This window comes from Oncorhynchus mykiss, chromosome 7, assembly GCF_057628025.1.
Source record: "Oncorhynchus mykiss isolate SJ-2025 chromosome 7, ASM5762802v1, whole genome shotgun sequence".
Classification (NCBI taxonomy): Eukaryota; Metazoa; Chordata; class Actinopteri; order Salmoniformes; family Salmonidae; genus Oncorhynchus; species Oncorhynchus mykiss.
Window position 1 is genome coordinate 73,415,929 of NC_143028.1, and position 14,115 is coordinate 73,430,043.

At 40.4% G+C, this 14,115-nt stretch overlaps 1 protein-coding gene across 5 annotated transcripts in view; it reads right to left on the bottom strand.

Moving 5' to 3' along the window:
* cdh22 (cadherin 22) overlaps positions 1-14,115 on the bottom strand; it is a 252,061-nt gene that overhangs the window by 130,033 nt on the left and 107,913 nt on the right. For all 5 annotated transcript variants that reach the window (XM_090242334.1, XM_090242335.1, XM_036984156.2 and 2 more), the window contains one exon: positions 1,675-1,969. In XM_090242334.1, coding sequence (XP_090098460.1) covers positions 1,675-1,969 — 295 coding nt within the window. The remainder of the gene's footprint in view (positions 1-1,674; positions 1,970-14,115) is intronic.

The window sequence follows — 14,115 nt, forward strand, 5'->3', positions numbered from 1 at the left end:
TGTACAGAATGACTTCCAGAATGACTTCCATTGACACTTCCATTCTAATGAATAGAAATTGACTTCAACATTATTTCACAATTTTTCATATAGTTCACATTTTCCATAAACAATGCAAGTTGATCCATTAAGGACTGCTACTACTATTACTAAGTCATACAGTACAGTAGGTGAAGATATTTATGTATACTTTAGCCTACATAATATTCTAGTATGAACACCATCAAGTAGGCTTACGCAGAGGCCCTAAGTGCCCTGCGCAGGGCCGGCCCCAGGTATAAGCGGTCGATTAGGGCCGCCGGACGGTTTTGTTTTTAGGAACTTAGTCGGGGTTTCAACTCACGGTTGATAGTTAGAATAGTAGAATACACAAGGTGCAATTTCAAAATGTGATTGTGCATCAGCAGTTTTCTCTAATGTCAGTCACTGACACTCACTCAATTAGTTATTGTTAGCTAACATTTATTAGATTGGTAAGTTAGCATAGCCAGCTATGTAAACTTGTAGTAATCATGGTCAATTTACCGACCGGGCACGTGCCCAGGGGCCCTGACCTCCAGGGGGCCCCATTGATTTTGTTAGTCACTCTCACTGAGATATCATTTTAACATGGCATAAGAAGGAAATTAGCTGTAAAAGTGCAACAACATTTCGATGAGGGCCTCCAAAAGGCTGTGTTTGGGTTGAGGTCTGCTTCAGTAATTGTCACCCAAACCCTCAGCCTCTCAACCATGAACCGCGGTGACTTTGACCTTATCACAGTGGTGCCAGATCAACGCTATTAGCTGTTGTTCTACAGGAAGAGGAAATATGACCAGAAAACAAAACGGAGGGAAATGCTTGACCAAGCACTGCAGTTCTCATTAGCCTTGACACTTTACTGTATGTATAAAACATGAAGTGCACACTCACTTAATGTGTAATTTGACTGAAAGGTGGGGTAACAAGGAGGAGGGGGAGGAGGGTTTGAACATTAACTACCCCCCCCCCCCCCTCTCACTCTATATATTTTTTCTCTCCCTCTCTCTCTCTCTCTTCTGTTCTCTCTCTACTCTTTCTCCTGTTTCAATAAGCATTGCCGACAGAAAAGGGCCAAAACGTGCTGCGGTAGCAGGAATGAATTCCAATCAGAGGCGAAGGACAGTGAGATCCATTACATTTATCCTAGTATCCCCTTCTCACAAGAAGACTCCCTCTCACACATACACGCAAAACAATGTGCTGCTGTACATTGAAAACAATCACACACAGGCATAAACAACGTCTCCCACTTCCTCACAAACTATCAAACCCTCTGGTGATCATTATATTGGGACTGGGTTGGGTAGCATTGTCCAAATCTGACCTGGGTAAAAATCGCACCATATACACATCTCTTCAAATGTACACTGAATATATAAAACATTAAGAACAGTGCTCTTTCCATGACATAGACCGACAAGGTGAAAGCTACAATCCCTTATTGATGTAACTTGTTAAATCCACTTCAAATCAGTGAAGATGAAGGGGAGGAGACAGGTTAAAGACATGGATTGTGTACGTCTGCTATTCAGAGGGTGAATTTGCAAGATGAAAGGTGTAAGTGCCTTTGAAAGGGGTATGGTAGTAGATGCCAGGCGAACAGGTTTGTGTCAAGACCCACATACAGACACTCCTCCCTGGTTATCCTCTTACCCATTTGTGAAAGCTCCGCCACACTCCCAATATATGGCCCTTCCAGGAACTTGGGTTCACTGTCGTTGATATCCTGGACCTTGATGACGAACTCTGACTCGGATTCCAGAAGGTGGTTGGTGAGTCGGTCCCGGGCCTGAGCTCTGAGGGTGTAGTAGCTCTGCTCCTCGCGGTCCAATCGCTCGGTGGCGTGGATGTCGCCTGTCAGCTCGTCGATGATGAAGATAGTGCCCGCTCCTTCCCCAGAGATGGTGTACTTGATGTTCCCCTCGCCCTCGTCCGAATCCGTGTGGATCTGTCAATTAAGACAATTAAAGTCAAGCTGAGAGTTCATGCTTTTAGAAGGTATACGTCGTTAATTAAAAAATATTTATATAATGCATTGATTTCATTGACTGACAGTTGACACTACTGTGAATGCAGTACTCAGATTTCACAGCATCAGATAAAATGTAGAATTATTCTTCACTTTCTCTTCAAAGATACAGCCAATAAACAAACCTGTACGTATAGAATTCCCTACTCCAAAATAACATATGTTCGAAATGTAGTGGATGAAAAGTACCCAGTTGTCATACTTGAGTAAAAGTAAAGATACCTTATTAGATAATTACTCATGTAAAAAAGAAAGTCACCAGTAAAATAGTACTTGAGTAAAAGTCTGACAGTATTTGGTTTTAAATATACTTAAGTATCAAAACTAAAAGTAAAAGTACAAATAATTTGAAATTCCTTATATAAGCAAACCAGAGCATAATTGTCTTGTTGTATTTTGTGCAGAAAGCCAGGAGCACGCTCCAACAGTCAGACATAATTAACAAACAAAGCATGTGTTTAGTGAGTCTGCCAGAGCAGAGGTAGTAGGGATGACCAGGGATGTTCTCTTGATAAGTGCTTGAATAAGGCAATTTTCCTGTCCTGCAAAGCATTCAAAATGTAATGAGTACTTTTGGGTGTCAGGGAAAATCTATGGAGTAAAAAGTACACTATTTTATTTAGTAATGTAGTGAAGTAAAAGTTGGCAACAATATAAATAGTAAAATAAAGTACAGATACCCAAAATAACAACTTAAGTAGTACTTTCAAGTATTTTTACTGAAGTACTTTACACCATTGTCAAAATGTCATATAAAAAAACCAGCCTTGAACCTGCCAATCACAACATGTTTATTATATACATTTGCAGCACTTTATAGGATGCCCTTTACAGAACTGTCAAGGCTTTGCTCTTTCTTTTATGTCAGATTTTCTCTCTAGTCATCAAGAAGCAAAGTTCCTATTTCACAGCCGGTGAGAGAGGAAAGAGGAGAAGCCCTCGCCTCCCTCTAGGGTTGTCATCAACAGTACCATGACAAAAGACACTGCAGTGCTATTGGTGATTTACACAATCCCCACATGGTGTGCCCTTCACAGAATAGGGGCCCCTCAAATTAGAAGTCATTTCTAAAGGTTGTTAAAGTTGCGGTATGAACATGAACACGGTTAGGGCCGACAAATGAACTTAAAGAGCCCTTATAAATCTGCCGTGACTTCTTCTAGTGATTAAAAGACATTCTAGCAGCCCCCTATGCATCCTGTGGCTTTACTGCACATCTGAACTGCTACTCCCTTTCAATATGAAATTAGAATGCAGGACTCGAGCTCCATAGCCTGTAGGACCCATCTCGCAAAACAGGCGGGAATTGAGGGAGAAAACGCCCCTGTCTCCCGCGTTAATATTTTATAAAGGCTTAATTAAATACAGGACTCGATCGCCCTCGCGGGGGCTTTCATTAGGTATTTGTCGTAAAACAGGGGAATAATGCAAAACATAGCCCCCTCTTTCTTTTCATTTGGAATAGTCCCCAAGTCAAATAAATGCACACAGAGAAAATCGACTCTTTTTGGGGGCATCAATATTTCAGTGATAATAAAATAAACTTCAATAGCCCAGTCGGTAAAAAGACAGTAGAAAGCTCTCCAATATGTGGAGATATGTGACGCCTGCCTTTACATTGTCTGACTGTCTCTCTATTGCTTACTGTCTTTGATCAATTTGAGACAACTTACTGCAATCAAGTCTTTCAAGAATATTAGAGCAGATGCTGAAGACAAGGATCAACAGTGATGCTTCATCCAAACACATCCAAACATCTTTAGAGAGTCTTGTGGCTACAATGTGTTCAGTAGAATGGAAAGGGTTTTCTACCATCAAAGTCGATATTTGCTCTCCGATCACACACGTACTGTTTGCGAATAAACACCCACACAAATGTCATGCACACATACAGTCATGCATACACAATCATACACACCTCTCCCTCTATTTCTCTCACACACACTTCGTCCATAAATATATAGTAGGGCATCCTACAGTGCCTTGCAAAAGTATTCATCCCCCTTGGCGTTTTACCTATTTTGATGCATTGCTTGTAATTGAAATGGATTTTTATTTGGATTTCATGAAACGGACATACACAAAATAGTCCAAATTGGTGATGTGAAATGAAAAAAATTACTTGTTTAAAGAAATTCTAAAAAATAATCGGAAAAGAGGTGCCTGCATATGTATTCACCCTCTTTGCTATGAAGCCCCTAAATAAGATCTGGTGCCACCAATTACCTTCAGAAGTCACATAATTAGTTAAATAAAGTCCACCGGTGTGCAATCTAAGTGTCACGTTATCAGTCACATGATCTCAGTATATATACACATGTTCTGAAAGGCCCCAGAGTCTGCAACACCGCTAAGCAAGCAGCACCACCAAGCACCATAAAGACCAAGGAGCTCTCCAAACAGGTAAGGGACAAAGTTGTGGAGAAGTACAGATCGGGGTTGGGTTATAAAAAATATCCAAAACTTTGAACATTTCAAAGACCACCATTATAAAACAAATTGAAAGAATATGACACCACAACAAACCTGCCAAGAGAGGGCCGCCCACTAAAACTCACGGACCAGACAAGGAGGGCATTAATCAGAGAGGCAACAAAGAGACCAAAGATAACCCTGAAGGAGCTGCAAAGCTCTACAGCGGAGATAGGAGTATCTGTCCATAGAACCACTTTAAGCCGTACACTCCACAGAGCTAGGCTTTACGGACGAGTGGCCAAAAAAAAGCCATTGCTTGAAGAAAAAATAAGCAAACACGTTGGTGTTCGCCAAAAGGCATGTGGGAGACTCCCCAAACCTATGGAAGAAGGTACTCTGGTCAGATGAGACTAAAATTGAGGTTTTTGGACATCAAGGAAAACGCTATGTCTGGCGCAAATCCTCTCATCACCCCGGGGCGACAGGTTAGAGAGTTGGGCCAGTATCCGAAAGGTTGCTGGATTGAATCGCAGAGCCGACAAGGTAAAAATATGTTGTTCTGCCACTGAACAAGGCAGTTAACCCACTGTTCCTAGGCCGTCATTGTAAATAAGAATGTGTTCTTAACTGACTTGCCTAGTTAAATAAAGGTTAAATTAAAAATAAATTTAAAAAATAACCCAAAGAACACCATCCCCACAGGGATGTTTTTCATCGGCAGGGACTGGGAAACTGGTCAGATTTGAAGGAATGATGGATGGAGATAAATACAGGGAAATTCTTGAGGGAAACCTGTTTGTCTTCCAGAGATTTGAGACTGGGATGGAGATTCACTTTCCAGCAGGACAATGACCCTAAGCATACTGCTAAAGCAACACTTGAGTGATTTAAGGGGAAGCATTTAATTGTCTTCGAATGACCTAGTCAAAGCCCAGAGCTCCATCCAATTGAGAATCTGTGGTATGACTTAAAGTTTGCTGTAATTACTGCAAAAGGGGGCTCTACGAAGTATTGACTTGGGGGGGAGGGGGTGAATAGTTATGCACCCTCAAGTTCTGTTTTTTTTTTGTTTGTTTGTTTCACAATAAAAAATATTTTGTATCTTCAAAGTGGTAGGCATGTTGTGTAGATCAAATGATACAACCCCCCCCAAAAAAACTATTTTCATTCCAGGTTGTAAGGCTACAAAATAGGAAAATACTTTCGCAAGCCACTGTACTTGAGTAAAAGGAAAGATACCTTTCTAGAAAATGACTCAAGTCAAAGTGAAAGTCACCCAGTAAAATAATACTTCAGTAAAAGTCTAAAAATATTTGGTTTTAAATATACTTAATTATCAAAATCCTTATATTAAGCAATCCAGACGGCACCATTTTCTTGTTTTTTTTATTTACAGATAGCCAGGGTCACACTCCAACACTCAGACATAATTTACAAATGACGCATGTGTGAGTCCGCCAGATCAGAGGCAGTAGGGATGAGCAGGGATGTTCTCTTGATAGGGGCATGAATTTGACAATTTTCCTGTCCTGCTAAGCATTCAAAACTTAACGAATACTTTTGGGTGTCAGAGAAAATGTATGGAGTAAAAAGTGCATTATTTTCTTTTGAAATGTAGTGAAGTACAAGCAAAAGTTGTCAAAAAATATACAGTGCCTTGCGAAAGTATTCGGCCCCCTTGAACTTTGCGACCTTTTGCCACATTTCAGGCTTCAAACATAAAGATATAAAACTGTATTTTTTTGTGAAGAATCAACAACAAGTGGGACACAATCATGAAGTGGAACGATATTTATTGGATATTTCAAACTTTTTTAACAAATCAAAAACTGAAAAATTGGGCGTGCAAAATTATTCAGCCCCCTTAAGTTAATACTTTGTAGCGCCACCTTTTGCTGCGATTACAGCTGTAGGTCGCTTGGTGTGTCTCTCACAAAAAAATACAGTTTTATATTTTTATGTTTGAAGCCTGAAATGTGGCAAAAGGTTGCAAAGTTCAAAGGGGCCAAATACTTTTGCAAGGCACTGTAAATAGTAAAGTACAGATACCAAAAAAACGACTTAAGTAAAAATACCCTTAAAGTACTACTTAAGTACTTTACACCACTGCTTTTGACTGCTTTAATACACAAGTGAATTTGTAATAATACTGTTGGTACCCTAAAATGGGGGGACTATTTTAAAAAAGTGCTGAAATTTCTAAACGGTTCACCCGATACGGATGAAAATACCTTCAAATTAAAGCTGACAGTCTGCACGTTAACCTCATATTCATTGTATTATTTCAAATCCAAAGTGATTGAGTACAGATCTGAAACCACAACAAAAATGTCACTGTCCCAATACTTTTGGAGGTCATTGTATTATGTTGTGAGTAGGCACACGTGGCAACAACGCAGCTCAAATGTGATTTTTTTTCACAGATCATGCTCGTTCTCCCCCTTCAGGCCCAATGTGTCAGTCCATCCGTCAGTATGTCCTCATCAAAGTGATTCCGTGGCTAAGCTGTGGACTTCAAACAAAAGGTCAAAGCCAGGGCTTCACTTAATGCTTAGCAATCATAACCATCAGCAATGTCAACATGCCATTGCCAGCTAAATTTCCCTTCCAACCAAACAAAAGAGTAGGGACACATTCCAAATGGAACCATGTTCCCTATGTAGTGCACTACACCCCTATGGGGCCTGGTCAAAAGTAGTGCATTAAATAGGGATTAGGGTGCCATTTGGGATTCAACCTAGGCCTGCAGTAAGCCTTCCCCCATCAGGAAGAAAAAGGAGCTATTTATCACAACAATAGTGTTGGCACTTGGAAGAAAACAATATGTCTATAAACAGGACTCATAATGTCACCTCCTACTCTAGATGGAAACAGGGTCTTCGTCCTAAATGGTACCCTGTTCCATACATAGTGCACTACATTTGACCAGGGTCCATAGGGCCCTAGTCAAAAGTAGTGCACGATGTAGGGAATAGGGTGCCATTTGGGACATGCCAATGCCTTGTGGCTACAATAATCAAATCTGTCATGCACCTTTGGTCAACTCTCCAATACTGTAAATGCTGCCTGCTTCCTCAGCAACGAGTGTATAGACAAACAAAGTCATACAGGCATGCACACACACACATACAGACACACAGAAAAACACACGCACATACTGACACACACAGAAAAACACACACAGACGGGTACATAGATATGGAACTGCCCTGCCAAATAGGGGTCAGCGCACTAACGAAGACCAATGGTGTCGCTTTGGCCTCAGGGCAAGCCAGCCTACTGAAGGACATCAAAATGAGGCAGCTGAATGAATAGGAGATCAGGATATACCGCGGGAAAATGTCCTTGTCTCACCTTGCTATCTAAAAATAAAAGCATTCATTGTAAGTCGCTCTGGATAGGAGCGTCTGCTAAATCAAGGGTTCCAAAACAATTTCACTTGGGGCCCCCGCATTAGGGAACATCCCACGGCCCCCCTGTGAACGCGCACCACGCCTATTTCTATGGGCACAAGCACTGTTCATTACTCAAACTATTCACACCGCTCTTGTTGGTGGAGAGAATGTTGCAGGTTTAAAGCGTATTTCCTACAATTCTACACATTGTCATTGGGTCCAAAGAAAATAGTGTAGTTTAAATGCAAATGTTCTTGCAGTCCTATACATTTTGCCATGTCTAATGTGTATTCATGTGATATTTGTGTGACAAAAAAAATGACAGCAATATCAATGGGCAACAAAAAAAAACAGAAGCTGACATGGACTAGTTGATGTGGACACTTCTGACACGTTATAAATAGCCCTCTATAGTATGTAATGACTGAGATGACAAGAGGAACTGATGATGCACTACCTAATTTATAAATGGCAGCTTGTGCATTCTACTATTACAACTTTCAAGAGTAAATTTAATGGTGGACTGAGTTCCATTAAAAAGTTTAATTTAGGGGGGGTACCTACGCCCCCCTTGCCAACCCCTCGCACCCTTAGGGGGTGTGGCCCACAGTTTGGGAACCGCTGTGCTAAATGACTCAAATGTAAATGTACTACATTTGTTGTAAGGAACTGGCACAATCTAAAAAACTGCACACAAATATGAGAAAGGAAGTCAGAGGAAGAAGTCTGTCAAATATCTGGAAGAAATTCTAATCAACACTATCTGACATGATGACTCCTTGCTGTCCCCAGTCCACCTGGCTGTGCTGCTGCTCCAGTTTCAACTGTTCTGCCTGTGATTATTATTATTTGACCATGCTGGTCATTTATGAACATTTGAACATCTTGGCCATGTTCTGTTATAATCTCCACCCGGCACAGCCAGAAGAGGACTGGCCACCCCACATAGCCTGGTTCCTCTCTAGGTTTCTTCCTAGGTTTTGGCCTTTCTAGGTAGTTTTTCCTAGCCACCGTGCTTCTACACCTGCATTGCTTGCTCTTTGGGGTTTTAGGCTGGGTTTCTGTGCAGTACTTTGACATATCAGCTGGTGTACGAAGGGCTATAGAAATAAATTTGATTTGATTCTAATCAACCGTATCTGCAAGTTATTCTAATCAACACTATCTGGAAGTTAATATAATCAACACGATCTGGAAGTTATTCTAATCAACCGTATCTGGAAGTTATTATAATCAACACTATCTGGAAGTTATTATAATCAACACTATCTGGAAGTTATTCTAAATCAACCGTATCTGGAAGTTATTCTAATCAACCGTATCTGGAAGTTATTCTAAACAACACTATCTGGAAGTTATTCTAATCAACACTATCTGGAAGTTATTCTAATCAACCGTATCTGGAAGTTATTTGCTGTCTCTGCCTGGCCAGTTCCCCTCTTTCCACTGGGATTCTCTGCCTCTAACCCTATTACAGGGGCTGAGTCACTGGCTTACTAGGGCTCTTTCATACCGTCCCTAGGAGGGGTGCGTCACTTGAGTGGGTTGAGTCACTGATGTGATCTTCCTGTCTGGGTTGGCGCCCCCCCTTGGGTTGTGCCGTGGCGGAGATCTTTGTGGGCTATACTCGGCCTTGTCTCAGGATTGTAAGTTGGTGGTTGAAGATATCCCTCTAGTGGTGTGGGGGCTGTGCTTTGGCAAAGTGGGTGGGGTTATATCCTTCCTGTTTGGCCCTGTCCGGGGGTGTCATCGGATGGGGCCACAGTGTCTCCTGACCCCTCCTGTCTCAGCCTCCAGTATTTATGCTGCAGTAGTTTATGTGTAGGGGGGCAAGGTTCAGTTTGTTATATCTGGAGTACTTCTCCTGTCCTATCCAGTGTCCTGTGTGAATTTAAGTATGCTCTCTCTAATTCTCTCTTTCTCTCTTTCTTTCTCTCTCTCTCTCGGAGGACCTGAGCCCTAGGACCATGCCTCAGGACTACCTGACATGATGACTCCTTGCTGTCCCCAGTCCACCTGGCCGTGCTGCTGCTCCAGTTTCAACTGTTCTGCCTGTGATTATTATTATTTGACCATGCTGGTCCTTTATGAAAATTTGAACATCTTGGCCATGTTCTGTTATAATCTCCACCCGGCACAGCCAAGGGAGGACTGGCCACCCCACATAGCCTGGTTCCTCTCTAGGTTTCTTCCTAGGTTTTGGCCTTTCTAGGGAGTTTTTCCTAGCCATCGTGCTTCTGCACCTGCATTGCTTGCTGTTTGGGGTTTTAGGCTGGGTTTCTGTACAGTACTTTGAGATATCAGCTGGTGTACGAAGGGCTATAGAAATACATTTGATTTGATTTGATTCTAATCAACCATATCTGGATGTTATTCTAAATCAACACTATCTGGAAGTTATTATAATCAACCGTATCTGGAAGTTATTATCATCAACCATATCTGGAAGTTATTCTAATCAACACTATCTGGAAGTTATTCTAAAAACACTATCTGGAAGTTATTCTAAACAACCGTATCTGGAAGTTATTATAATCAACCGTATCTGGAAGTTATTCTAAACAACCGTATCAGGAAGTTATTCTAAATCAACACTATCGGAAGTTATTCTAACCAACCGTATCTGAAAGTTATTCTAAACAACCGTATCTGGAAGTTATTATAATCAACCGTATCTGGAAGTTATTCTAATCAACCGTATCTGGAAGTTATTCTAATCAACACTATCTGGAAGTTATTCTAACCAACCGTATCTGAAAGTTATTCTAAACAACCGTATCTCTAAGTTATTCTAATCAACCGTATCAGGAAGTTATTCTAATCAACCGTATCTGGAAGTTATTCTAATCAACCGTATCTGGAAGTTATTCTAAATCAACACTATATGGAAGTTATTCTAATCAACCATATCTGGAAGTTATTCTAATCACCCGTATCTGGAAGTTATTCTAATCACCCGTATCTGGAAGTTATTCTAAATCAACACTATCGGAAGTTATTCTAATCAACCGTATCTGAAAGTTATTCTAAACAACCGTATCTGGAAGTTATTCTAATCAATCGTATCTGGAAGTTATTCTAAACAACCGTATCTGGAAGTTATTCTAATCAACCGTATCTGGAAGTTATTCTAATCAACCATATCAGGAAGTTATTCTAATCAACCGTATCTGGAAGTTATTCTAATCAACCGTATCTCTAAGTTATTCTAATCAACCGTATCTGGAAGTTATTCTAATCAACCGTATCTGGAAGTTATTCTAATCAACACTATCTGGAAGCTATTCTAAATCCACTGTATCTGATGCCTACATCACTTCTGTTCCCATTCAATCTAACTGATATAAGCAGACTGCTTCAACGTTCCAACAATAAGGTGAAATCCAAGATGTATAGCATGACATGAAGCAAAAAGAGGAGCCATGAAATAATGCAAAAATGAACCAGGCAAAAGTAACCCTGTTCCTTCACATCTTCCCAAGACTTTATTCCCTGATATAAGATCAGTTCTTCTAACATTCTAATCCTTTCCATCCAGTCCACATTGTTTTAAATGTGCTTGGAACTTCATGCCAAAATAAATGATTGAAATAGATGTATGTGATCAAACACTTCCTACACACATCCTGATTACACATGTCGTCAAAGATGACTGTACCATCACAGCCAATCAAAGAGGCATTACAGTCCATGAACAATAACAACAATGAACAGTTTACATGTAGTCAGTCTGACTAAAGCTAAACGACATTCACAGTTGTCCCATATTTTAACCATTTGTTCATTGTTGTTATTGTTTTAGCACATTGATTGTGCTGTAAATCTATAAATATTACATGAAACGTAAAGCCACAGTCTGTGAGATTTTCAAAAATGTCATGTCATGACACAGAGTACTTGAGTTGCAGTAATAACTTAGAAATAAAGTAGTTCTTTACTTTACTTTACCACATCCACATCTGTCTACTGTATTTAACACATCCACATCTGTCTACTGTATTTATGTAACAGTATCATTTTAAACCGTCCCCTCGCCCATACCCGGGCGCGAACCAGGGACCTTCTGCACACATCAACAACTGACGCCTACGAAGCGTCGTTACCCATCGCTCCACAAAAGCCGCGGCCCTTGCAGAGCAAGGGGAACTACTACTTCAAGGTCTCAGAGCAAGTGACGTCACTGATTGAAACGCTATTTAGCGCCCACGCTAACACATCTGTCTACTGTCTACTGTATTTAACACATCCACATTTGTCTACTGTCTACTGTATTTAACACATCCACATCTGTCTACTGTCTACTGTATTTAACACATCCACATCTGTCTACTGTCTACTGTATTTAACACATCCACATCTGTCTACTGTCTACTGTATTTAACACATCCGCATCTGTCTACTGTATTTAACACATCCACATCTGTCTACTGTATTTAACACATCCACATCTGTCTACTGTCTACTGTATTTAACACATCCGCATCTGTCTACTGTCTACTGTATTTAACACATCCGCATCTGTCTACTGTATTTAACACATCCACATCTGTCTACTGTATTTAACACATCCACATCTGTCTACTGTCTACTGTATTTAACACATCCGCATCTGTCTACTGTCTACTGTATTTAACACATCCACATCTGTCTACTGTCTACTGTATTTAACACATCCACATCTGTCTACTGTCTACTGTATTTAACACATCCGCATCTGTCTACTGTATTTAACACATCCACATCTGTCTACTGTATTTAACACATCCACATCTGTCTACTGTATTTAACACATCCACATCTGTCTACATCTGTCCACATCTGTCTACTGTATTTAACACATCCGCATCTGTCTACTGTATTTAACACATCCGCATCTGTCTGTATTTAACACATCCGCATCTGTCTACTGTATTTAACACATCCGCATCTGTCTACTGTATTTAACACATCCGCATCTGTCTACTGTATTTAACACATCCGCATCTGTCTACTGTATTTAACACGTCCTCATCTGTCTACTGTATTTAACACATCCACATCTGTCTACTGTATTTAACACATCCGCATCTGTCTACTGTATTTAACACATCCGCATCTGTCTACTGTATTTAACACATCCACATCTGTCTACATCTGTCCACATCTGTCTACTGTATTTAACACATCCGCATCTGTCTACTGTATTTAACACATCCGCATCTGTCTACTGTATTTAACACATCCACATCTGTCTACTGTATTTAACACATCCACATCTGTCTACATCTGTCCACATCTGTCTACTGTATTTAACACATCCGCATCTGTCTACTGTATTTAACACATCCGCATCTGTCTACTGTATTTAACACATCCGCATCTGTCTACTGTATTTAACACATCCGCATCTGTCTACTGTATTTAACACGTCCTCATCTGTCTACTGTATTTAACACATCCACATCTGTCTACTGTATTTAACACATCCGCATCTGTCTACTGTATTTAACACATCCGCATCTGTCTACTGTATTTAACACAACAACATCTGCAGTGAAAGGCGACAGAGCTAGAGCGCTGTTTGTCAGACCATGAGACGGCCTTCTCACAAAATGGTCTGTAGTGTCCGGACACTTTGGCATAAACTATTATGGAAAGATGAGACTCCCACGAACACGTCCATGTCAGTAGTTTTGTTTTCGGACGCCCACAGGCCTCACAAGACTTGTCTGAAGGTCACCCGGTACCAGTCCAAAAAAGTTATGGAAGTATAAATGGAGAATGTTTAGCGACAAAAATAAGGGGTTAAATACATGTACAAAAAATATATATGTTTCCTGATCTTTCTTATATCAGATATAGGACAGACACTTCAGAACAAACTTCATTTAGATTTTTTTTGGGGGGGACTATCTGTTGTTCTATGTAGTGCATCTGTTATCCGATGTGTTTGTATGGGCTAATAGCACAAAGATTAAAAATACAGTGCCTTGCAAAAGTATTCATTCCCCTTGGAGTTTTCCCTATTTTGTTGCATTATAACCTGTAATTTAAACTGATTTCTATTTGGATTTCATGTAATGAACATACAGAAAATAGAAAAAGGAGAGGTGCTGCGTGCATATGTATTCACCCTTTGCTATGAAGCTCCTAAATAAGATCTGGTGCAACAAATTACCTTGAGAAGTCACACAATTAGTTAAATAAAGTCCACCTGTGTGAAATCTAAGTGTCACATGATCTGTCACATGATCTCAGTATAAATACACCTGTTCT